Source organism: Ambystoma mexicanum, chromosome 8 (assembly GCF_040938575.1).
Source record: "Ambystoma mexicanum isolate Mex_15411 chromosome 8, UKY_AmexF1_1, whole genome shotgun sequence".
Taxonomy (NCBI): domain Eukaryota; kingdom Metazoa; phylum Chordata; class Amphibia; order Caudata; family Ambystomatidae; genus Ambystoma; species Ambystoma mexicanum.
This window is the reverse complement of record NC_090929.1, coordinates 2,999,709-3,026,375: the sequence shown is the minus strand read 5'-3', so window position 1 is coordinate 3,026,375 and position 26,667 is coordinate 2,999,709. Positions and strand designations below refer to the sequence as shown.

The 26,667-nt window shown below is 47.3% G+C and overlaps 1 protein-coding gene across 2 annotated transcripts in view; it reads right to left on the bottom strand.

Moving 5' to 3' along the window:
* The window catches only part of COL27A1 (collagen type XXVII alpha 1 chain), a 1,990,256-nt gene that overhangs the window by 107,453 nt on the left and 1,856,136 nt on the right, over positions 1-26,667 (bottom strand). For both annotated transcript variants that reach the window (XM_069609095.1, XM_069609096.1), the window contains exon 57: positions 3,738-3,803. In XM_069609095.1, the coding sequence (XP_069465196.1) occupies positions 3,738-3,803 (66 nt within the window). The remainder of the gene's footprint in view (positions 1-3,737; positions 3,804-26,667) is intronic.

Here is a 26,667-nt window from a genome sequence, read left to right as displayed (position 1 = left end):
GACTACACAAGTACTTCAGCTAAGAGCAGATATAGATAGGGGACTACACAAGTACTTCAGGTAAGAGCATATATAGATAGAGGACTACACAAGTGCTTCGGGTAAGAGCAGATAAAGATAGGAGACTACACAGGTACTTCAGGTAAGAGCAGATATACATAGGAGACTACACAGGCACTTGAGGTAAGAGCATATATAGATAGAAGACTACACAAGTGCTTCGGGTAAGAGCAGATAAAGATAGGAGACTACACAGGTACTTCAGGTAAGAGCAGCTATAGATAGGAGATTACACAGGCACTTGAGGTAAGAGCAGATATAGATAGCGGACTACACAAGTACTTCAGGCGACAGCATATATAGACAGGGCACTACACACGTCATTCGGGTAAGAACAGATATAGAAAGGGGACTACACAAGTACTTAATGTAAAAGTAGATATATATAGGGGACTACACAAGTACTTCAGGTAAGAGAAGATATAGAGGACTACACAAGTATTTCAGGTAAGCGCAGATATAGATAGGAGACTATGCAAGTACTTCAGGTAAGAGCAGATATAGATAGCGGACTACACAAGTACTTCAGGTAAGAGCAGCCATAGATAGGGGACTACACAAGTACCTCGGGTAAGAGAAGATATAGAGGACTACAGAAGTACTTCAGGTAGAGCAGATATCGATAGGGGACTACACAGGTACTTTCGGTAAGCACAGATATAGATAGGAGACTACACAAGTACTTCAGGTAAAAGCAGATATAGATAGGGAACTACACAAGTACTTCAGGTAAGAGCAGCTATAGATAGGGGACTACACAAGTACTTCAGGTAAGAGCAGATATAGATAGGGGACTACATAGGTACTTTAGGTAAGTGCAGATATAGATAGGGGACTACACACATCCTTCAGGTAAGAGCAGATATAGATAGGGGACTACACAAGTACTTCAGGCAACAGCATATATAGACAGGGCACTACACACATCCTTCAGGTAAGAACAGATATAGAAAGGGGACTACACAAGTACTTAATGTAAGAGCAGATATAGATAGGGGACTACACAAGTACCTCGGGTAAGAGAAGATATAGAGGACTACACAAGTGCTTCAGGCAGAGCAGATATAGATAGGGGACTACACAGGTACTTTCAGTAAGCGCAGATATAGATAGGGGACTACACAGGTACTTCAGGTAAGAGAAGCTATAGATAGGGGACTACACAAGTACTTCAGGTAAGAGCAGATATAGATAGGGGACTACATAGGTACTTTAGGTAAGCGCTGATATAGATAGGAGACTACACAAGTACTTCAGGTAAGAGCAGATATAGATAGGGGACTACACAAGTACTTCAGGTAAGAGCAGAAATAGATAGGGGACTCCACAAGTACTTTAGGTAAGAGCAGATATAGATAGGGTACTACACAAGTACTTCAGGTAAGAGCAGATATAGATAGGGAACTAAAAGCAGATATAAATAGGGTACTACACAAGTACTTCAGGTAGGAGCAGATATAGATAGGGGACTACACAAGTACTTCAGGTAAGAGCAGAAATAGATAGGGGACTCCACAAGTACTTTAGGTAAGAGCAGATATAGATAGGGTACTTCACAAGTACTTCAGGTAAGAGCAGATATAGATAGGGGACTAAGAGCAGATATAGATAGGGTACTACACAAGTACTTCAGGTAAGAGCAGATATAGATAGGGGACTAAGAGCAGATATAGATAGGGTACTACACAAGTACTTCAGGTAAGAGCAGATATAGCTAGGGGACTAAGAGCAGATATAGATAGGGTACTACACAAGTACTTCAGATAGGAGCAGATATAGATAGGGGACTAAGAGCAGATATAGATAGGGTACTACACAAGTACTTCAGGTAGGAGCAGATATAGATAGGGGACTAAGAGCAGATATAGATAGGGGACTAAGAGCAGATATAGATAGGGTACTACACAAGTACTTCATGTAAGAGCAGATATAGATAGGGGACTAAGAGCAGATATAGATAGGGTACTACACAAGTACTTCAGGTAGGAGCAGATATAGATAGGGGACTAAGAGCAGATATAGATAGGGGACTAAGAGCAGATATAGATAGGGTACTACACACGTACTTCAGGTAAGAACAGATATAGATAGGGGACTAAGAGCAGATATAGATAGGGTACTACACAAGTACTTCAGGTAGGAGCAGATATAGATAGGGGACTAAGAGCAGATATAGATAGGGTACTACACAAGTACTTCAGGTAAGAGCAGATATAGATAGGGGACTAAGAGCAGATATAGATAGGGTACTACACAAGTACTTCAGGTAGGAGCAGATATAGATAGGGGACTAAGAGCAGATATAGATAGGGTACTACACAAGTACTTCAGGTAGGAGCAGATATAGATAGGGGACTAAGAGAAGATATAGATAGGGTACTACACAAGTACTTCAGGTAGGAGCAGATATAGATAGGGGACTAAGAGCAGATATAGATAGGGTACTACACAAGTACTTCAGGTAGGAGCAGATATAGATAGGGGACTAAGAGCAGATATAGATAGGGTACTACACAAGTACTTCAGGTAGGAGCAGATATAGATAGGGGACTAAGAGCAGATATAGATAGGGTACTACACAAGTACTTCAGGTAAGAGCAGACATAGATAGGGGACTAAGAGCAGATATAGCTAGGGTACTACACAAGTACTTCAGGTAGGAGCAGACATAGATAGGGGACTAAGAGCAGATATAGATAGGGTACTACACAAGTACTTCAGGTAAGAGCAGATATAGATAGGGGACTAAGAGCAGATATAGATAGGGTACTACACAAGTACTTCAGGTAGGAGCAGATATAGATAGGGGACTAAGAGCAGATATAGATAGGGTACTACACGAGTACTTCAGGTAAGAGCAGATATAGATAGGGGACTAAGAGCAGATATAGATAGGGTACTACACAAGTACTTCAGGTAGGAGCAGATATAGATAGGGGACTAAGAGCAGATATAGATAGGGTACTACACAAGTACTTCAGGTAAGAGCAGATATAGATAGGGGACTAAGAGCAGATATAGATAGGGTACTACACAAGTACTTCAGGTAGGAGCAGTTATAGATAGGGGACTAAGAGCAGATATAGATAGGATACTACACAAGTACTTCAGGTAAGAGCAGATATAGATAGGGGACTAAGAGCAGATATAGATAGGGTACTACACAAGTACTTCAGGTAGGAGCAGATATAGATAGGGGACTACACAAGTACTTCAGGTAGGAGCAGATATAGATAGGGGACTACACAAGTACTTCAGGTAGGAGCAGATATAGATAGGGGACTAAGAGCAGATATAGATAGGGTACTACACAAGTACTTCAGGTAAGAGCAGATATAGATAGGGGACTAAGAGCAGATATAGATAGGGTACTACACAAGTACTTCAGGTAGGAGCAGATATAGATAGGGGACTAAGAGCAGATATAGATAGGATACTACACAAGTACTTCAGGTAAGAGCAGATATAGATAGGGGACTAAGAGCAGATATAGATAGGGTACTACACAAGTACTTCAGGTAGGAGCAGATATAGATAGGGGACTACACAAGTACTTCAGGTAGGAGCAGATATAAATAGGGGACTACACAAGTACTTCAGGTAGGACCAGGCAGCTGGAGATGACCAGGAGAGGAGTGACGAGCGCAGGACATTATCCAGGGAATTGATGTATTTACCTCTGCTCTGGGGGCACTGTTTGAGTCCATGAGTGCTGGGAACGCAGCAATGGGGTCCTCTTGTCTCTGGAGGTAATAATAAACAATAACTTATTATCAGAGCATCATTATATTTACATATTAGGCAGATATTAGAAACCATATCGGTACATCACTGACAGGACAGCGCTTCCTGTTAAGATGATGGGGTGTACGAGCAAATTGACAATATGACTCTCTTTCAGCAATGGGTTTGGGCGGGGGTGGGGGGCCACTGCACCTCGGCCAGTTCCATCCTCCCACACTTCACGCTTCGGTGGCAAAGAGTCTTGGTTGGTTCACTACATTTTGCCCCAACGCCTGTTGAAAAGCATTCCAGGGAAATCCGAGCCTAATCGCCTGCCCAAGTACTTTCCTAGCCTGATCGTTACGTTTACATAATTTATAAGGGAGGCGGACTCCTGCTGCAGAGACAAGCCCTGATCCAACGTGGATGAATCTGTGGTCCAGAGAGACGTGGATGAATCTGTGGTGCAGAGATATGTGGGTGAGTCTGTGGTCCAGAGAGACGTGGATGAATCTGTGGTCCAGAGAGACGTGGATGAATCTGTGGTCCAGAGAGACGTGGATGTATCTGTGGTGCAGAGATACGTGGGTGAGTCTGTGGTCCAGAGAGACCTGGATGAGTCTGTGGTCCAGAGAGACGTGGATGAATCTGTGGTGCAGAGATACGTGGATGAATCTGTGGTGCAGAGATACGTGGGTGAGTCTGTGGTCCAGAGAGACGTGGATGAGTCTGTGGTCCAGAGAGACGTGGATGAGTCTGTGGTTCGGAGAGACGTGGATGAATCTGTGGTCCAAAGAAACATGGAAGAGTCTGTGGTCCAGAGAGATGTGGATGAATCTGTGGTCCAGAGAGACGTGGATGAATCTGTGGTCCAAATAGACGTGGATGAGTCTGTGGTCCAGAGAGACGTGGATGAATCTGTGGTCCAGAGAGATGTGGATGAATCTGTGGTCCAGAGAGACGTGGATGAATCTGTGGTCCAGAGAGACGTGGATGAGAATGTGGTCCGGAGACACGTTGATGAGTCTGTGGACCAGAGAGACAGGGATGAATCTGTGGTCCAGAGAGACGTGGAAGAATCTATGGTCCAGAGAGACGTGGATGAATCTGTGGTCCAGAGAGACCTGGATGAATCTGTGGTGCAGAGATACGTGGATGAATCTGTGGTGCAGAGATACGTGGGTGAGTCTGTGGTCCAGAGAGACGTGGATGAGTCTGTGGTCCAGAGAGACGTGGATGAGTCTGTGGTTCGGAGAGACGTGGATGAATCTGTGGTCCAAAGAAACATGGAAGAGTCTGTGGTCCAGAGAGATGTGGATGAATCTGTGGTCCAGAGAGACGTGGATGAATCTGTGGTCCAAATAGACGTGGATGATCTGTGGTCCAGAGAGACGTGGATGAATCTGTGGTCCAGAGAGATGTGGATGAATCTGTGGTCCAGAGAGACGTGGATGAATCTGTGGTCCAGAGAGACGTGGATGAGAATGTGGTCCGGAGACACGTTGATGAGTCTGTGGACCAGAGAGACAGGGATGAATCTGTGGTCCAGAGAGACGTGGAAGAATCTATGGTCCAGAGATACGTGGGTGAGTCTGTGGTCCAGACAGACGTGGATGAGTCTGTGGTCCAGAGAGACGTGGATGAATCTGTGGTGCAGAGATACATGGATGAATCTGTGGTGCAGAGATACGTGGGTGAGTCTGTGGTCCAGAGAGACATGGATGAGTCTGTGGTCCAGAGAGACGTGGATGAGTCTGTGGTTCGGAGAGACGTGGATGAATCTGTGGTCCAAACAAACATGGAAGAGTCTGTGCTCCAGAGAGATGTGGATGAATCTGTGGTCCAGAGAGACGTGGATGAATCTGTGGTACAAATAGGCGTGGATGAGTCTGTGGTCCAGAGAGACGTGGATGAATCTGTGGTCCAGAGAGATGTGGATGAATCTGTGGTCCAGAGAGATGTGGATGAATCTGTGGTCCAGAGAGACGTGGATGAGAATGTGGTCCGGAGACACGTTGATGAGTCTGTGGACCAGAGAGACGTGGATGAGAATGTGGTCCGGAGACACGTTGATGAGTCTGTGGACCAGAGAGACAGGGATGAATCTGTTGTCCAGAGAGACGTGGATGAATCTGTGGTCCAGAGAGACGTGGAAGAATCTATGGTCCAGAGAGACGTGGATGAATCTGTGGTCCAGGGCAGCAGATCGGCTTCATTCTGCAGAACAAGATTCCAGGGGGAAGGCGCTCAGACTCGTCAAGATACTGAGACGTTGTCGGCGGTCCTTTGAGAGGGCGTCTTGCTCTTGATGGTTGGGGTTCACCATCGCTCTGTGTCATGCTGGATTTATTCAATGCCTTTGAAGCTGGTGTTCAGTCTATCATGTGGAACAGACAAGTCCAGTGGGTGGGAGCTGACACCAGCTCCTGGGCGTCGGGCATCACCCAGTGGGCGGGAGCTGACACCAGCTCCTGGGCGTCGGGCATCACCCAGTGGGTGGGAGCTGACACCAGCTCCTGGACATCGGGCATCACCCAGTGGGCGGGAGCTGACACCAGCTCCTGGGCATCGGGCATCACCCAGTGGGTGGGAGCTGACACCAGCTCCTGGGCATCAGGCATCACCCAGTGGGCGGGAGCTGACACCAGCTCCTGGGCGTCGTGCATCACCCAGCAGGAGCTAACACCAGCTCCTGGGCGTCGGGCATAACCCAGTGGGCGGGAGCTGGCACCAGCTCCTGGGCATCGGGCATCACCCAGTGGGTGGGAGCTGACACCAGCTGCTGGGTGTCGGGCATCACCCAGTGGGCGGGAGCTGACACCAGCTCCTGGGCGTCGGGCATAACCCAGTGGGTGGGAGCTGACACCAGCTCCTGGGCATCGGGCATTACCCAGTGGGCGGGAGCTGACACCAGCTCCTGGGCATCGTGCATCACCCAGCAGGAGCTAACACCAGCTCCTGGGCGTCGGGCATAACCCAGTGGGCGGGAGCTGGCACCAGCTCCTGGGCATCGGGCATCACCCAGTGGGTGGGAGCTGACACCAGCTGCTGGGTGTCGGGCATCACCCAGTGGGCGGGAGCTGACACCAGCTCCTGGGCGTTGGGCATCACCCAGCAGGAGCTAACACCAGCTCCTGGGCGTCGGGCATAACCCAGTGGGTGGGAGCTGGCACCAGCTCCTGGGCGTCAGGGATCACCCAGTGGGCAGGAGCTAGCACCAGCTCCTGGGCGTCGGGCATCACCCAATGGGCGGGAGCTGACACCAGCTCCTGGGCGACGGGCATCACCCAGTAGGCGGGAGCTGACACCAGCTCCTGGGCGTCGGGCATCACCCAGTGGGCAGGAGCTGAAACCAGCTCCTGGGCTTCGGGCATCACCCAGTGGGCGGGGGCTGACACCAGCTCCTGGGCGTCGGCCATCACCCAGTAGGCGGGAGCTGACACCACCTCCTGGGTGTCAGGCATCACCCAGTAGGCAGGAGCTAACACCAGCTCCTGTGTGTCAGGCATCACCCAGTAGGCAGGAGCTAGCGCTGGAGAACCAGGACCGGGTGCCCAGCGCACCACAAATCTGACTTCCGCATGAGATGCACACAGGAACTGTTTTCTATTATGGGTGATTCAATATGTTTAATTGTGCACTAAATGTGTCCTAATTCTCCCCAAATACTCAAAGTTAATGTCAAATATGCATGTTTGTAAGGCATCAGTTGGCTGGGGGAGCCAAAAGTAGCTCCTAGTAACTGTGGTTTGCAAGGTAACCAGGCGCTCCTAGGCTAGAAGGAGGCTCCCCTCAATTTCAAACCCTGTATTCGCTACAGTCGAGCTCTCGGGGAAGCTGTGAAGTGCTTTGATTCTTCGCTGCCGTATCACAAACAGATAGCGAAATTGGGGTTCTGTCAGAGTCTGAGTGTTTGTGACTCTGTGTCCCTAAACCTTTTGCAGACCGGTGGGGTTACTACCCAAGTCGCTGTGTCACTGTATCCCTTTTTCTGATGTCCCTCCTCAGTTACCCCTATGGATACCAGGGATGGGGTGCTTTTAAAGCACCTAATTGTGCTCCCCGGCAATTCTACCACCCAGAATGTGCGCTGCATGTAGGCTGGTGGCAGCGGTAATTTCGTTTTGGCTACATACGGTTGTGGCCACTTTTACCACATTAGTAGCCCAATGCACTTACATGGTGGCCATTGGGGTATTAATGCATTGCTTTAGTGCCGCACTGGCAGCCATTTTGATTTGTGGCCTTTTTTTGTCTGTGTGGCTCAGGATGTTCATTTTGCTGATTTGAGCCCACAAAGGCAAGTGAAAATAGTTTTAAAATACCCCAAACGTCACAGTGTGATTGGTAGGCTGGTTTACGTGATCACTAAGTGAATGTATTTATCAGTGGGAGACCCTGTGCGTTCCTTAGATCCGTTGCAGAAGACTGCTGCTGGGGATCCTGGTGTGTCCATACTGGCCAGGCCCCATGCCCTTTGTCCTTTGCATCCTGCTTCTCTGCTGCTCAGATGAGTTGCTGCTGTGCACCCTGGTGTGTCCATACTGGCCAGGCCCCTGGTCCTTTGCATCCTGCTTCACTGCCGATTAGATGGGTTGCTTCTGGGGATCCTGGTGTGTCCTTTCTGGCTGTGCCCCTGGTCCTTTGTACTTTGCTTCCTACTTCTCTGTTGCTGAGATGAGTTGCTGCAGGGAATCCTGGTGTGTCCATCCTGGATGTGCCCCTGGTCCTTTGTTCTTGGCATCCTGCTTCTCTGCTGCTCAGATGAGCAGGGGGATCAGGTGAGGTAAGATTCAGGTCCCCAGGGTCAGGGTGGCTGCTTGGGATAGGCCTGAAGGTTAGTGCAGGGGGATCAGTTGAGGGAAGACCTAGGTCCCCAGGGTCAGCTGGCTGCTAGGGGTAGCCCTGAAGACTGGTGCAGGGGGATCAGGTGAGGGAAGATTGAGGTCCCCAGGGTCAGGGTGGCTACTTGGGGTAGGCCTGAAGGCTGGTGCGGGGGTGGGTGATTGAAGACCCAGGTCCCTATGGTCAGGCTGGCTGCTTGGGGTAGGCCTGAAGGCTGGTGCGGGGCGGGTGAGGGAAGACCCAGGTACCCAGGGTCAGGGCGGCTGCTTGGGGTAGGCCTGAAGGCTGGTGCCGGAGCAGATGAGGGAAGACCCAGGTCTCCAGGGTCTTGCTAGCTGCTTGGGGTAGGCCTGCAGGCTGGTGAGTGGAGCGGGTAAGGGAAGACCCAGGTCCCTAGGGTCAGGGTGGCTGCTTAGGGCAGTCCCCAAGGCTGGTGCAGGGGGATCAGGTGAGAGATGTTAGGCAGAATCACATGCAGTACTGGAAGACTCTGGGAGAGAACCAGTTTCGAGAGACAACTTTTTCATTTCAAGTGCATGATTCAATTTCATTTCTCTGAGTCTAAGTTCTTGATGTTTGCTTTCAGTTTCAGCTTGGATTCTCTTAAATTCTAACTCAAGTCTCACCCTTTCAAATGAGACAAATTCAGGACATAGGTTTGGACCTGATGGGGTCCCTGTGGTCAAAGGTTGAGGCCTATGAGCAGGTAGAGGTAAGACAGAGCCTACATTCTGAGACTCTTCTGCCTCATCTAACTCATCCACAACATTAGAGCTGGGCTCTGACATATTATCATCCTCATCAACATTTTCCACATGTGCTGCAGGGGTGGTGGTTTCAGACCCACTCCTCAGACTTTGGTATTCTAACAACTTTTCTATCAGTTCAACCTTTTTGCCTTTTGCAGTGAGATTCCTAGCTTTACACATATCTCTCAATTGATCAACAGTTAAAGTCACTAGGGTCTCCTGTGTGTACCTTTCCATATCAGTCATGATAAAACAATTGCTGTACAAGTGTTGCTTAGCCTTTTGAGGATTATTTGAACAAAGGTCAAAGTAGCACTCTAAATGTAACAAGTATACTTTATCCCACTGCTATACACCAGTGTTAGGCAGAAGCACATGCAGTACCCTTTGGGAACACTACATGCAATTAAGACTACAAGTGTAAGCACAATTTCACCTTTGGGACAAACCCGTACTACACAGTAAAGTGGTAGCGATGGCTGAGCATCCAGACTTATCTCAAGAGTTTAAGTGAGCAGTAGAACAAGTTACACAAAGGAACAACTAATACAGTGATTCAAGTAAACACTTACTCAAAGTTTCTTGGTAAAAGCATGTACATTTATTTACTCAGTCCCTTAGAAAACATTACACTAGCATAAGCAGCTCAATATCACACATAAATAAACCACAAAAATCCAACCGGTAAGTAAATGAACAAGTCTAGCTCCCCTGAAGTGGGAAAAAATTGCCGCTTCGAATAATTAATAAAAGGGTAAAAAGACAAGGTCATAAGAACAGACAGCCAAAATACATTCATAGACAGGGCAAAGGGTTTTCAGTTAGCTACAAACAGCAATTCTTCCCAATAGGCCTGAGCCAAAGTCAATGGTTCAGAGTCTTTGTATAGGATAGCACAGTTCTGGTAGATAACGGTTAAGTCTTTGCCACAGAGTTTAGAAGAGTTTGGCTAGGCGAAAAGTTTGATGAATGTTTAGGGAAGGACAAGCCTTCGAAGTTGAGAAAGTTTCCACAAACTCTCACAATGGCCGAAAATATTTCCGGACCGCGTTTGCACAGTACCTTTGTATTGAAGAAGAGCTGTAGCTGAGGCAGTTGTTCCTGGCAGTTCGAGCAGATCTCGCTGTTCTAATCTTCAGTCGTGGGGACAAGAAGGAGGACGTTGGGAGGTTCCTACAGTGCCCATGGATGGGGCCAAAAGCTTAGCAAGACGTCGGTTTAAGGTGTGAGTGCCTTAAAGTCCACGAGCTGGTTTCCTTCCCTCTGGCTATCCGGTTTTCAACAGCACTCTGATGAAAATTCGACCAGATGGGCACGGTGTCCAGGTGGCTTACGAGTTGGTTGTTCCCACCAAACTCAAGGGAAGAAGTTAACCTTGAAGGGCTTCTCTTTCGATTGGAGTTTCAGGTGATTCGGACCTGCAGCAGGGCTTCACTGGTCGTTCAGGAGTTTCAGCAGTCCTCTTCATTCAGCTCGTGTTCGGTTCTTTCGTTCCAGTGGTCGACTCTGCTTTCCAAGTCCCAGAGACCTGCTTTTAAACAGTTTTCCCCCATTCATTACAGCCTGGCTGTCACTCACAGAGCAGGGTGGCTGTCCTTGCCGGACAGTCAGCCAGCCAATCATACCAGAATGCATTCAGGTTTCCTAGGAGACTAAGCACAGGGAGTTTCAGGCACCTCCCTCACATCCTGTACACCCCAGACACTCAGGCGCCAGAGGAGGGCTTCAGCACTGAAGCCCGCCAAAGGCCAATGAACAAAGGGACCAAACCTTGTTTGTCACGCAGAGACAAACACAACAAGGACCTTTCCTAAAAGAAATGGCGAAAAAAGATGACCGGAGTCTGTTTTTACAGATAGGTCTTGGGCGCCATTTTGAAAAACATGGCTGACCCGCTTTTTAGCTACCGTTGTCAGCGGTCAGGAAAAATGACGGTAGTTGATCTAAACCACTGCCACCAGCCTTTTAAAGTAGGAAAAGGTAACATTTTACTGTTACATGAGTGTTTTAACTCAGAGGAAGCTAGGCAACCCCTCCTGCACTCTATAGTAAGATAGTGTGTGCTGGGTCAGTGAATTTAAAGAGACTAGTAAAATCAATTTAACTTTACATGCTCTGGAAGACGGTAGTCAGTCCCAGAGAAGGTATTTAAACCTTGGGAAGTCTGAAAGACATCTCTGTGTCACTGCGCTGAAGGTGCTGTGTGACACACAGAAAAAGAGGATGCCTATGGAGTTGTTTCAAAGCTCCATAACCAAAGAACACAAAAGTAAAACACACAAAAAATACATGGAAGAGTGGGAAGAAAAAAGGCTCACACTCTTCCCAGGTAAAAAAAAATAAAATCCTAGAAATCCAGCAAAATTGCTGGGGGTCTCAAAAAGGTAAGGGGAATTAGCACATATTGAGAATTCTCCCTAACACTCGTTCCCCCCCAGATTAAGGTACAGGAGGATTTAATCCACTCCTGGATGAATCTCCTTACTCCAGTCAGTCAAACATCATGGAGAGACCATCAGCATTTTGGTGGTGACACCCTAACCTGTTTTCAATGATAAAATCAAACCCTTGCAGGCTGATTGACCATCTCAGTAGTTTAGGGTTTTCCCCTTTCATTTGCATCAACCATCTCAAGGGTTGGGGGTCAGTCTGAATCACAAAAGTAGATCCATACAAGTATGGCCTAAACTTCTTCAGTGACCACACAATAGCAAAGCACTCAAGCTCAATCTTGCCCACCTTGTTTCTGGTTCCTTCACCTTCCTGCTGATGAAGCAAATGGGGTGATCCCTACTTTTCTCATTTAGCTGACTCAGAACTGCACCTATACCTGTATTTGAAGCATCTGTCTGCACAATGAAGGTTTGGTTGTAGTCAGGAGCTCTTAGGACTGGAGCTTGACAAAGGGCTTTGTTTAGGCCTTCAAATGCTTGAGTGCACTCCTCATTCCATCTGAACTTTTAGGGAATTTGGGAGAGGAGATTGCATTCAAGGGAGAAGCTATGGTCCCATAGTTCTTAATGAAGTTCCTATAGTACCCAGTGAGGCCTAGGAAGGCTCTCACTTGGGTTTGAGTAGTAGTGGTGGCCCAGTTTTGTACAGCTTGTACTTTACTAGGCAATGGCCTGGTTTCACCTCCTCCTACCTCATGTCCAAGGTAGACCACTTTACTCTGACCAATTTGACATTTACTAGCCTTTATGGTCAGATGGGCCTGCTCAAGAGCCTGCAAAACATATCATAAGTGGCCAACATGTTCTTTCCAAGTAGGGCTGAACACTGCAATGTCATCCAAGTATGCCATGCAGAAGTCCCCCATCCCATTCAGAACCTGGTTAACCATCCTTTGGAATGTAGCAGGCGCATTCTTTAATCCAAAAGGCATTACCTTAAAGTGGTAGAGGCCTGCTGGGGTTGAGAATGCAGTTTTCTCCTTGGAATGGTCTGTCAGTGCTATTTGCCAATAGCCTGAAGTGAGATCAAATGTACTGAGGTACTTGGCTGAACCAAGTTTGTCCACCAGTTCATCTGTTCTTGGTAAATGGTGGGCATCAGTCCTGGTGACTGCATTAAGAGCTCTATATTCCACACAGAATCTCAACTCCTTGGATCCTGCCTTTGGTACTAGAACAACTGGACTACACCATGGACTGGTAGAGGGCTCTATTACCCCGAGATCAAGCATCTTGTTGACATTCTCCTTTATGTGGGATCTTACATGGTCTGACATCCTGTAACCTCTGCTTTTAACACTTAAACAGTCCCTCTGCTTTTAACATGTAAACAGTCACCAGTTTGAATATCATGCTGGCCCCAAGGGGTCAAGCCTGGTGATAGTGAAAACAGGGAGGCAAACTGATTTAACAGAAACTTGCACTCCTCCTGTTGTTCAGGTGTCAAATTAGAAGAGAGATTAACTCCTTCTATTTTCTCATCTAAAGGCTGGCCTCTGAGTAGGTCAGGTAGAGGTTCACTCTCCCCCTCCTCCTGGGATGAATCTAGAAGCAAAGCGCCTACTTCTGGTCTTGAGACATAATCTTTTAGACGGTTGGTGTGAAAGACTCTGGGAGCCTCCTTAGGATTGCCTAGGTCCACCAGATAGTTGACCTCTCCAAGTTTACCCACAACCTTGAAGGGTCCTATCCATTTGTCCTGTAAGGCCCTCTGCCTTGTAGGTACCATAACTATAACTAGCTGGTCTTGAGAAAACTCAACCATGTTGGCCTTCTGGTCATGCAAATGCTTCACCAGAGCCTGACCTGCTTTCAAGTTATCTGATGCTTCTGCCATCATGTGTGACATTCTCCTTTGGAGACCTATCACATAGTCAGTGATTCTCACTGGCTTGGGAGAAGGAGCACTCTCCAACCCCTCCTTAATTATGCCCAAGGGGCCTCTAACTGGATGGCCACAAAGAAGTTCAAAGGGACTAAATCCTACTGCCTCCCATGGGACTTCTCTATAAGAAAATAGAAGGCATGGCAGTAGAAAGTCCTACTTTCTTCTAAGGGATTCCTCTAAAGCGCCTATCATGCTCTTCATAGTACGGTTGAACCTCTCTACCAAGCCATTTGTCTGAGGATGGTAGGCAGTTGAGAACTTGTAAGTTACTCCACAGTATTTCCATATGTTCTGCATGGACATAAAATTGGATCCCCTGTCAGAGATAACTTTCTTAGGAAAACCTACTCTGGTTTTAATCCCAAGTAGGGCCTTAGCCACAGCCTGAGCTGTAACAGTTCTCATAGGTATTGCTTCAGGGTACCTAGTAGTATGGTCTACTACAACCATGGTAAACCTGACTCCTGAAGATGTTGGAGGGTCTAAGGGACCAACAATGTTGATTCCTACCCTCTCAAAAGGGACTCCCACCACTGGGAGAGGCACCAAGGGTGCCACATCCTTGGCTCCACTCTTGCCAGAGGTTTGGCAAGTGTGACAGCTCCTACAGAACTTATCTACATCAGACCCCAATTTAGGCCAGTAGAAATATAAAGAGAGCCTTTCCTTGGTCTTCTTGAAGCTCATGTGACCAGGCAAAGGTATCTCATGGGCTAACTGTAGGAACTGGAGCCTGCTTTCAAGAGGAACTACAAGTCTTCTGTAGTCCCCTCGGATAGACTCAGTCGGTTCACTGTAGAAGAGGCTATCTTCCCAGTACAACCTATGCTTCCCTGGCTCTTGCCCATCCAGCTGGGAAGCTGCCTGTTGGCGAAGACCTTCAAGCGTAGGACACTCTCTTTGACCTCTGCTGAAGTTTGCCCTACAGGGTCCACCTTCTGCCAGTAAAGACTGCAGCTCAGGATTGTCTGCAGGATCCAGATCTCCAAAAGGGGCTGTTGAACGGAAAATTGTATCGTGCCTCATATACTGTATGAATATATGTGTATTGGCCTGCACCAAGCTGTTTATAAGCCACTTGCGAGGAAATCCGCGTTGCAAGGTCTTGACCTTAGATCAGTGTAAGCCGCCATTTTAGATCTATCCGCCATTTTAGGGTCTCCCTCTAAAGTCACCCTGTGTTCTAAGATGGTGGACAATGTCATTCCGAATGCAACATGGCCGTCTTGACCTCTGTGTATAAACTAATGTATAACTTGCCTGTAGGCTACATGTTGGGGTCATGAACTGAGACCTTGTCCTTCGCTGACCTGTGTGTAGAGGATTACTTGCACCAATGAAGCTAATCCACAAGCATATGTTGAACAGAAGGTTTAACATGAAATTCTAAGATATACCGTTGCCATTAAGGCTTGTTAGTGAATACATTTGTCAGATTCAGGTGTTCCCTTCACCCCTTCCGAGTCACTCCAATCCCCTTCCTCCTCACCTGTGAGTTCTGAGTGTAAGGTTCCTCCGAACCGCTTCTTCCACAGCTCTTCTTTCTTCTTTCCTTTTTTTTGTGAAAGGGATCTGCCCCAAAGGGAAGCCACCCTGACTTCCAAATAGAAAGTCTGGGGGGGCCCCTCCTCCGGTTCAGACCAGAGGGGAAAAAGCCGTAGGAATAAAAAAACCCTGGGTGATGGACTGTGATGGTCTTCAACACGAAATAGCAGAAGGTAAGTCTTTGTATGAGAAGCCGGCAGGAAAGTAGCATACAGAAAAAAGTGGACTGGAGAGCCTGCCTATAGAGGAACCCGGGGGGAGTCTCAGAGACAGACCGCGAAAACACTGTAGCAAGACAGAGGGGGAAAGCTGGAGGAAAAGGGAAGGGAAATATGTACTAAGCTCCCTGCTAAACCTGGCAAGAGCCTGCGAGTCCCAGGAGAGAGGACCAAAGAAAGACAAGAGGAAGGGCGCTAGCAGTTGGGAAGAGAGCTGGCACCGAGAAAAGGCGCAGTGCAGCACACAAAGGGAGAAAAACTTATGAGCGCTCCAACCCGAAAGCCTGACGCGAGTAGGTTGCAACGCGCAGACTTCCGGGTAGGAGTGGCTAAAAAGCGATCTCCACCGGCGGCCGGCCGAAAGACTAGACCGCCACTGAGCGTTGCATGGGGACGTGGCGGAACAGCTAATGGCCGCTCCAACGCCATCGGCTCCATGCACGCCAGTCGCGGCGGAGTGTGACAGTATGCCCCCATCCACGGCCCACACCCCCCGGTTTACCCGGATGGAGTCGATGAAACCGCCGAGTCAGCCTGGGTGCATGTACATAAGACTCAGGCTCCCAAGAGTCCTCAGAATGGGGAAACCCCTTCCAGGCCACCAAATACTCCAGCCGCCCTCGTCGATACCTGGAATCCAGAATACTCGAAACTTCGTATTCCTCGGGGAAAGGCTGTTGGGCTACAGGTATAGTTAGTTTCCGTTTATAAGGAGTATCGGGATCAACCGGTCGGAGTAAGGAGGAGTGAAATACAGGATGAATCCGGTGCATACTTCTGGGGAGTTGTAGTCTAAAGGCCACCGGATTTATCTGTTTGACAATCTGAAAGGGGCCCAGAAATCGGGGAGTAAGTTTGGTCGGGTGAACCCATCGAGGTAAATATTTGGTGGACAGCCATACCCTGTCACCTACCTTCCACTCGGGACAAGGAAGGCGAGATCGATCCGACTGCTCCTTATACCTACTGCGGGATTGGCGTAGACTTTGCTGAGCAAACTTGTGAGCGGTGGTTATCTCAGCTAAATGGGATTCAAGCGTAGGTATATTGGAGAAGGATTTGAAACAGGGAAGCAATCCCCGTGGGTGTATTCCATAGGTGCAGAAAAAAGGACTAAGACCTGTAGCTGAGTGCATGGAATTATTATATGCAAATTCCGCAGTAGGTAGGAGGGTTACCCAATTATCTTGTACGCTATTAACATAACACCTAAGATATTGTTCAAGTGAGGCATTAAGCCTCTCAGTCTGTCCATTAGTCTGCGGATGAAATCCCGAGGAAAGGGCACGTTCGATTCCCAAACGCTGACACAGCGCCGCCCAAAATCGGGAGGTATATTGACTTCCTCGATCGCTGATAATCTTCTCAGGTAACCCATGTAACTTGAAAATGTCCCTAAGAAAAACTTCCGCCATGACTGAAGCAGATGGCACTCCGGTTAGAGGGGAGAAATGAGCCATTTTGGTAAAAGAATCTATAGTAACCATCAGACAGGTACAGCCCTGAGACGGAGGTAGATCTACAATAAAATCTGTAGAAATATGGGACCACGGTCGAACAGGGGTCTCCGGTTGTTCGAGGAGGCCATAAGGTTTGTGAGTTGGATTCTTATTCTTGGCACAGGTCAAACAAGTTCTACAATGTCTCTTGACATCTTGGGTAAGAGTGGGCCAGAAAAAAGAACGGGAAATAAGATCTAAGGTACCCCTTATCCCTCTATGACCTGCTGTCACATGGTCGTGGCCCCAACTTAGGATCTTCGATTGTAGGGTCTTGGTGGGGATGAACAACTTCTGACCCACCAGCAATAAACCATCAGACCATCGGCCCTGGTGTTCTTGGTTCCGAGGTATCTGAGTCTCTGATTCGGACGTAGTGACCGTTCTGACCTCTTGGAGAAAGGCGGAGACCAGGCCCACAAGACGGTTCCTAGGAAACATATACTCAGGTGTGGGTTCTGGTAGTACTTCGGGGACATCGCGCCTAGATAAAGCATCTGCCAAACTGTTCAAGGTTCCAGGAATGTAGGTAATGATGAAATCGTATTGACTAAAAAAATGAGCCCAGCGTGCTTGTCGAGAGTTCACACATTCCATATTCCTGAGGATCCGTAGGTTTTTATGATCCGTACGTAGGGTGAATGGATGCAAACTTCCTTGTAGTAAGTGTCTCCATTCCTCGCAGGCAGCCTTCAATGCCAGTAATTCCTTCTCAATCACCGAATAATTCTTCTGACTGATAGTGAGGGTCTTTGAGAGGTAAGCCACTGGATGTTCCTTCCCATCTCTGGTCTGTAGAAGAACCGCTCCTAAGGCTCTCGTCGATGCGTCTGCTTCTACAATGAAAGGCTTGGTTTGATCTGGCTGACTCAAGATTGGAGCAGAACAGAACCTCTCTTTAAGCGTTAAAAAGGCTTGGTCAGCTTGTTTTGTCCAGAGAAAAGGTCGTGACTCCTTCTTGAGAAGGGCGGTGATGGGTAGAACTATTTGGGAGAACTGACCTATGAACTTCCTATAAAAGTTTGCCAACCCCAGGAAGCGCTGAACCTCCTTAAGGGAAGTAGGAGCTGGCCAATCCAGGATGGCCGACACCTTCCTGGGATCCATTGTGATGCCTTCGGAAGAAAGGATATACCCCAAATATGGCACGGATGAGACATTAAAGAGACATTTCTCTGATTTGACCTTCAAGTGTTGAGATTGAAGACGGTTAAGTACTGTTCTCAAGTGCTGGGTGTGTTCTTGTGGAGAGGATGAGAACACTAGGATGTCATCGAGGTAAACTATGGTATTCAGAAAGAGTAAATCCGAGAATAGACGGTCCATGAAGCGCTGGAAAACGGCTGGTGCATTAACAAGTCCAAAGGGCATAACCCTATACTCAAACAGACCAAAAGGAGTTCTAAACGCCGTCTTCCATTCATCCCCTTCTCTGATACGGAGGAGATGGTAGGCACTCCGTAAATCCAATTTGGAGAAGACAGAGGCGTCTTGTACGGCCTCAAGGATGTCTGAAATAAGCGGCATAGGGTAGCGATCCCGGATGGTGACCTTATTAAGGCCACGATAGTCTATACACGGTCTTAGTTCCAAAGAATCCCGTTTGGGTATAAAAAATAACGAGGCTCCAGCAGGAGACCGTGAAGGTTGAATGAGCCCATTAGTCAAATGAGTGTCCAGATAGGTACGAAGGGCCTTCTTCTCTGTCAAGGATAACGAAAACATGCGCCCAAAGGGTACCAGAGCTTCTGGGGCCAGCTCTATGGCGCAGTCTTCCGGCCGGTGAGGAGGCAGGTCCAGGACCGGAGTTTCCTTGAACACTTCTTGGTATTCCGACAATTCTGGAGGGATCCGACACACAGCACAAATGTTCTTATCTTCAGGAGTAATGATCTGCACTGTATCAACCTGCAGCTGAATGAGACATTTCTGTCTACAAAGATCCGATTCGAAAGCCATAGTGTTGCGGGTCCAGTCTATAGTTGGATTATGTTTCCTAAACCATGGAATTCCGAGAATAATCGGAAAATGAGTCGCTCTGATGAGATCGAATTGTATCAGTTCGGAATGTTGAAGGATGGTCGCAGTTAGAAACTCAGTAGACTGAGTAATAGGTCCAGAGGAGAGTGGGGTACCATCCACCCCTTCCACCTTCTGAGCATCTTCACGTTGCAAGAGGATGAGACCTTGCTGGTTGGCCCATACTGTGTCCATGAACACCCCCGCGGCCCCACAATCAAGCAGAGCCATGGTGGTAAGTTCTACGTGTCTTGTCTTCAACTGGATAGCTACTACCATGAGACGCGCATCCATTGCTGGGACTTGGGGCGAAACGGTAACAGAAACATAGGGACTAAGGTTTAGACCTCGGATGCTAGTCCCCTTTAGGTCCGAGGTCGATCGTTTCCCGCCCGCCTAGATGGTACAGCTGGGCAGTTTCTAAGTAGATGGACATTAGATCCGCAGTACATGTATAGACCAGATTCTCTCCGTCGTCTTCTTTCCTCTGGTGTCAAAGGAGGCCGAGCTGTTCCAATCTGCATTGGTTCTTCCTTATGGCACAAGGATGGTATGGCAGGTAGAGAGGAGGCTCCAGCGGGATGGGTGACTGGGGTCTTTTGCTTCCTCCTTTCAGCCTTTCGTTCAGAAAGTCTATGTTCTATCTGCAGAACCATCGACATGAGATCTGATAAGGTTGTGGGTTGAGCTATGCGAGCCAGCTCGTCCTTGAGTTCCTCCCTGAGACCTCGACGAAAGAGGGTATACTGGACCTGTTCCGGCCACCCTGCTTCTGTAGCCAACCGTTTGAAAGAGGAAATGTAGGAAAGCAGATCACTGGATCCCTGCTGCACTTCGAGTAGCTCTTCAGCCGCTACAAGTGTTATGTCGGGCTGTTCAAATGTCTGTTTCAGCACAGACAGGAAGGCATCATAATTCCGAAGAACTGGGTCGTTGGATGTGACGAGAGGTGTAGCCCACGCCAGGGCATTACTTGTCATATTAGACACCATAAATCCCACCTTTATGTGGTCTGTGGAATAGGTCTGTGGACGAAAGGCAAAATGGACAGAACATGCTTCCAAAAATTCCTTCAAGCGTTTAGGGGCTCCATCAAACTTGCCGGAGGACAAGGCTATGGGAGGCAAATCAAACTCCAGTGCTTCTCGGTTAGTGAACAATTGCTTCAGGGTGGCATTCTCAGACTTGACGTTCTGTAGTTCTATATTCATAGCCTGAACTGCGGCTACCAACTCTTGTAATTGCTCAGGGGTAGCCATTGGAATCTTTTGGCGTTGCAAACTGTCAGATTCAGGTGTTCCCTTCACCCCTTCCGAGTCACTCCAATCCCCTTCCTCCTCACCTGTGAGTTCTGAGTGTAAGGTTCCTCCGAACCGCTTCTTCCACAGCTCTTCTTTCTTCTTTCCTTTTTTTTGTGAAAGGGATCTGCCCCAAAGGGAAGCCACCCTGACTTCCAAATAGAAAGTCTGGGGGGGCCCCTCCTCCGGTTCAGACCAGAGGGGAAAAAGCCGTAGGCATAAAAAACCCCTGGGTGATGGACTGTGATGGTCTTCAACACGAAATAGCAGAAGGTAAGTCTTTGTATGAGAAGCCGGCAGGAAAGTAGCATACAGAAAAAAGTGGACTGGAGAGCCTGCCTATAGAGGAAACCGGGGGGAGTCTCAGAGACAGACCACGAAAACACTGTAGCAAGACAGAGGGGGAAAGCTGGAGGAAAAGGGAAGGGAAATATGTACTAAGCTCCCTGCTAAACCTGGCGAGAGCCTGCGAGTCCCAGGAGAGAGGACCAAAGAAAGACAAGAGGAAGGGCGCTAGCAGTTGGGAAGAGAGCCGGCACCGAGAAAAGGCGCAGTGCAGCACACAAAGGGAGAAAAACTTACGAGCGCTCCAACCCGAAAGCCTGACGCGAGTAGGTTGCAACGCGCAGACTTCCGGGTAGGAGCGGCTAAAAAGCGATCTCCACTGGCGGCCGGCCGAAAGACTAGACCGCCACTGAGCGTTGCATGGGGACGTGGCGGAACAGCTAATGGCCGCTCCAACGCCATCGGCTCCATGCACGCCAGTCGCGGCGGAGTGTGACAACATTAAAGGTAAACCCTAAATGTACAGATGCACGAACTCGGCATGAACCCTAGATCCATAATGTATTAACCAATACTAACTGGGAAATGGGTTGAACATCGTGATTTCGAAGGTATAAAGAGTGCGACTATTCTAATGTACAGTCCCACTCACTGAGCACACCGAACCACGCTGGAGTTCGCTGTGTTGTACTGAGGGCTGATAGCTATCTGTTGCTTTGTCCTTTGAAACTGTTCACTATAAAATAAAGATCTTTTGTATGTTCCTTTGAAACCCGTGTTTGGTGTATTTCCTTTTGGGGTACTCAGCCTCAATATCTTCTTTTTGTTTTCACAGTTGGCTCCCAAATAGGGACCCTCAAGATTGATGCCAGATTGTCGAAGGTTGACACACGCTATTGGACCGGGATCGGACGGTGTGACAAAATAAAGGGGCCCCTTTCCGAAAGAGACGTGACACCTCAGCAGTGCTGCACGACAAGATCCCTGGACAATTAGCTTGTGGTCTGAGACGGCATCTTGACGAGGGTCCACTTATCGAGGCGGGCACATTTGTCGAAATCACCAAACACAAGGTAAGATTAGTTAGAAAAGAATCTTTGCAATCCAATCGGACCTCCTTAGGATTGATCAGGTGAGTTGTGACACAATTTTTAAGTATCCTGATAATTTGTTTTGGCGCATTGTATCTGCAAATACAATTATTGACCAGGTAACACCAATATTTTGATATGCCTGGGAAATTGTCTACCTGCTTCAGGGCGTTATCCTACAGTGATAGGCAATCTTTCGAATTTAGCCGCCCGGCACCACAGGAGGGGTCGCCGGCTTGTGCTATGTACTGTAAGCATCGCATTGGTAGTATAGTGTTTAATGATATTTGGCACAAACAAACCAGACATGCTTCCGAACTTCAGTGGCCAATCAATGGTAGTTTTGAAATCCCTCGTATTGAGTATTTAGAGTCAATTTTGTTAAAGAAAAAGGCTAGACCTGCAGCATTCGATGTTTTGCAGAATTGGAAGAAAGAAGCTTTGTCACAGCTTAAGAGTAGAGAAAAACATGCGTGCAGTCATAAGACGAATGCCGAAAAGGCGTTGTTATATGACCAAGATAAACAGTCTGAATCGGCTAGGAATATGGATAGGGCTTTCTCACTTGGCATCCAGAAATTCTATCCTTCTAAAGACTTTCATGTTTCTGACGAATTTATCGACACATTGTTAAATGAACGAAGGCCTGGTGCCTCTGCGCCACCTCTGTATGTTCCTCTTCCTGCTGCTTTGCCTCTTCCTGCTGTTATTCCTGCTCTTCCTGCTGTTGTGCCTGTTGTCCCTGCTCTTCCTGTTGTTCCTCTTCCTCCAGTCGTTGTTCCTCCACCTGTTCCTCCACCTCTTCCTATTGCACCAGTGGCAGTACCTCCATTGAATTTACCTGCTCTCCCTCTTCCAAGTGGTCCTGCACCGCTTGTAGTCGATCAGGGAGCGGGATCGAGGGTTGTTACTCGTAATACTGTACCTCCAGAGACAAAACGGAACTTGATTGCATGGGCCAAGCATTGTATGGAGAGAGATGATCGAGCTAATGTTTTTGCCACACTTTCTAATATGGACAATTTTCCTGAAAAAAAATGTTTTTATTGAGGGATTAGGGATACACTTATGTGTAATGTGGGGCAGACTAAACAATACAGATCTCCCACAAGGGTTGAGGGATCTGAACACCTTAGCACTTTCTAGAGACACTGTAGAGAAAGTACACAAGCATGTTGAGAGGATATTTGAGTATAGGAAGGAGTGGAAAGGTTACAGAATGAGGATGATGATGAGGATAGTATGTATGTACAGAAATGGTTCCTTCCTTGTCGTAAATCGATACCCGAAGAAACATGAATTTGTACGAAAGATGCGATTAGATGGATTTCAGACATATTGATAACTCCAGTTGAAGTATATGACACGTATAGTCAGTATACGCTAGAAATGCAGAGAACGGTGATACAGGTAATGGTACAGTACCTGCATGATGAGTGTGTGAAAAGAAAGATTTGTTGTCCCACAGAATTATTGAGTATTTATAAGAGAGCTTTTTCACTTGACACTTCTTCGACTGCTTTAGCGCTCGATTTGGCTCTGTTGCTTAGTAAGCATTCGGAGTTGCCTACTTCTCAGTTGCCTATGAGAGAAGTTCCTCCGACATATTTCCCGAAACTTGAGATTGCGGCTAATGCTGTAGCAGGTACACCTGCTCGAGAAATTCCTCCACATTATGTGTCTCAGTTTGTTCATGTCCCGTTCTCAAGACAGGAAGTGAACACCATTAGACAAACTATTCCTAACATTAGGAAAAATCTGACAGGATTCTATAAGGAAATGGAGTCTGTCTTGCAGTCCTCAGTATTCACCTTAGGTGATATTGATCTGTTATTTCCAGTACTGCTGCCCGTAGATTTGTGGAAGCAAGTTAGGACTATAGATGATGTAGCAGGTTTAGGAGATACAAGGGCTAACATAATTAGACTCGATGGAGAAAGGCCAGCTGGCGAGAGACCGCCTCAGGTGATACTAACTTTACCTGACAGAATTATTGCTAAATTGAAAACCATAATTCCCGAAAAGAGAATTATTTGGGACAAGCTTACGGCCTGTGTCCAAGGGAAGTCTGAGGGTGCTACCGAGTTCTTTAATCGGTTTGAACAGGTATTCTCAGATTTCAGTGGACAAGACTTAGGCACAGAGTCTGGGAAAAGATTATTTGTAGACAAATTTGTGCGTGGATTGTTGCCTGACATCCAGTCGCAAATTGTGTCTTCTGAGAGTGCTTGGCATTCGAGGTCTCAATCAGAAGTACTTCACTTGGCTCAGTACTATGAGAATCGTGTCAATAATGAAAAAGAAAGAGTCGAAAAAAGGAAAGGTGACTTGAAGTCAAAAGTATTATTGCAGCAAATTGTTAGGGGCCCTAGAGGGGGTAGTTGGCATATTAGAGGTCAGTATGTTCCGCAAGGAAGTATGCCCATGGGTCCTGTAAACATTAACCAGTGTGCCTATTGTAGGCAAGAGGGTCATTGGCGTGCACAATGCCCGATCCTTCGACAAAGGTGAAATAATGCATTCGGAAACATGGGTAGACGATCCAGAGGTCGCCTGGGTGTAGGGGGCCCTGGTAGAAGCCAGTTTGCACAGGATCCACAGCAACCTTTTTCGCAGGATAATCAGGTACCAAGTGTGGATACTAGAAACATATTCGACCATCCTTCTGCTGCTTACCTCTCTGAAGAACTTCCTTTTGATGACATTATGTTTTGTTACGATTGCCCGAAGCAGGGTTTGGAACCGACGCCTATTCTCGTTAATCAGAAAGGTCCCGACGTTGAGATGATAGTGGGAAATAGGAAACATCTATTCTTGGTAGATACAGGGGCACAGAAGTGTTCCATTGATCATTCTTGGGTTCCAAACATTCCACTGTCAGGGCAAACCAATGTTTCTGTAGGGTTTTCTGGCACACCTGTTGTTTGTCCAGTTTCTTTGCCGGTACCTATATCTTTGGGTCCCTTTACGGACCACTGTCCATTCCTTTTGACTTTGAATTGTGGAGAGAATTTGATGGGGTTGAATCTGTTGAAGGAATTAAATACAGTAATTCATTGTTCTTCTGACGGAGTGCATTTGACGATTTCACCACAGCAACTTTCTGCCTCTCAATTCTTAACCAGACCTTTACCTCCAGAATTCAGTGATGTACCAGAGAGTTTATGGGCAATTGACGACAATGATGTCGGTGTTTTACAGATCGAGTCTGTTAAAATAGTCTTGAAACATGGAATAAAGCTGCCAGGTATTCGACAATATGAGATTTCAGTTGAGGGTGAGCAAGCTTTGAAATGCATTGTTTCCAATTTTGTGCATCGAGGGGTGATTGAGGAAATTGCGGGTAGTTTGTGCAATAGTCCAATTTTGCCCGTGTACAAGAAAGGCGATAATGCAATTCCATTTCGTTTCATTATTGGTCTACGTGCCATCAATAAGGTTGTCGCTCCGCAATTTCCAATAGTGCCTGATGTGACGACGATATTAACTATGATTCCAGCTACAGCTCCTTACTTTAGTGTTGTGGATCTGAAGAATGCTTTCTTTAGTATTCCTGTACACAAGGACAGTAGATACTTGTTCGCGTTCACCTTAGGGGGACGCTCATTCACCTTTACCCGTGCACCGCAAGGTTACACGGAAAGTCCTAACATTTATAGTAGGGCTTTGAAAGAACAGCTTGATACCCTTGAATTGCCCTTTACTTGTACATTGCATCAGTATGTTGATGACTTGCTTTTGGCTGCCGATTCTGAGAGCGCTTGTAAGGAGGGCACTGTGTTATTACTTATACATCTGGCTAAACATGGACACAAAGCTTCTCTTAAAAAGTTTCAATATTGTTGTCAGGAGGTCGCCTATTTGGGCTATCTCCTGTCAAAGGAGGGAAGACGATTGACACCTGAACGTATAAAACACATTTCTGGCATGTCTGTCCCAAATACGCAGAAAGAACTTAGAGCCTTGATAGGAATGGCTTCTTACTGTAGGTTATGGATCCCAAAACTTCTCACTAGTGATTAAGCCGATGTTGGCTTTGACGAAGAAGGGCATTTCTTCACCATTGCCGTGGAACATGGAGCACCAGCAAGCATTTGATCTGCTCAAGACTGCATTGTGCTTGGCACCGGTTTTGGGCACACCAAACTATGAAAAGGCCTTTGTGTTGTTTGTGCATGAATGTGATAGATGTGCTTTGGCTGCATTAACGCAGGAACATGGATGGAAGAATAGGCCATGTGGTTACTTTTCTTCCGCCCTTGATCCTGTAGCATGTGCTTTGCCAAGAGGTTTGCGAGCTGTCGCTGCTGCTGCGTCTATAAAACAGAGTGAGGGAATGGTTCTAGGCCATCCTCTAACCCTGATGGTGCCTCACTCTGTAGATGTTCTATTGAACAGAACTCAAACACAACACCTCACTTCCGCATGGTTGACGAGATATTAATTGATCTTGTTTGCTCCCCACATACAAATTAGGAGGTGTTGTGTTCTTAATCCACCTAAACTCTTACCTTTTCCGCAAAATACTGCTTGCAGTGACGAAGAGTAACATGACTGTCTGTACACTACCGAACAAGAGACAAAGGGTAGAATTGATCTAAAGGACATTCCTTTGAATAATCCACAAGGGGAGCTGTTTTGCGATGGCTCCTGCTTTAAACTTCCGGATGGTACATCCACAGCTGCTTATGCAATCATTACATTGAGCAGGGTCGTGGAAACCAAGAGAATCACACATAACTCTGCGCAGGCCGCAGAGATTAGAGCATTGACCCGAGCTTGTGAACTTTCTGAACGGCTTACAGTAAACATATATACTGATAGTCAGTATGCATTTGGGGTGGTTCACAACTTTGGGAGACTTTGGTCAGAAAGAGGGTTCTTAACTTCACATGGTACAAAGATTCAGAATGGCTCCCTAATAGTACAATTGCTCTCAGCGCTTGCGCTCCCTACTCAGTTAGCTGTCGTGAAATGTGCAGCACATCGAAAGA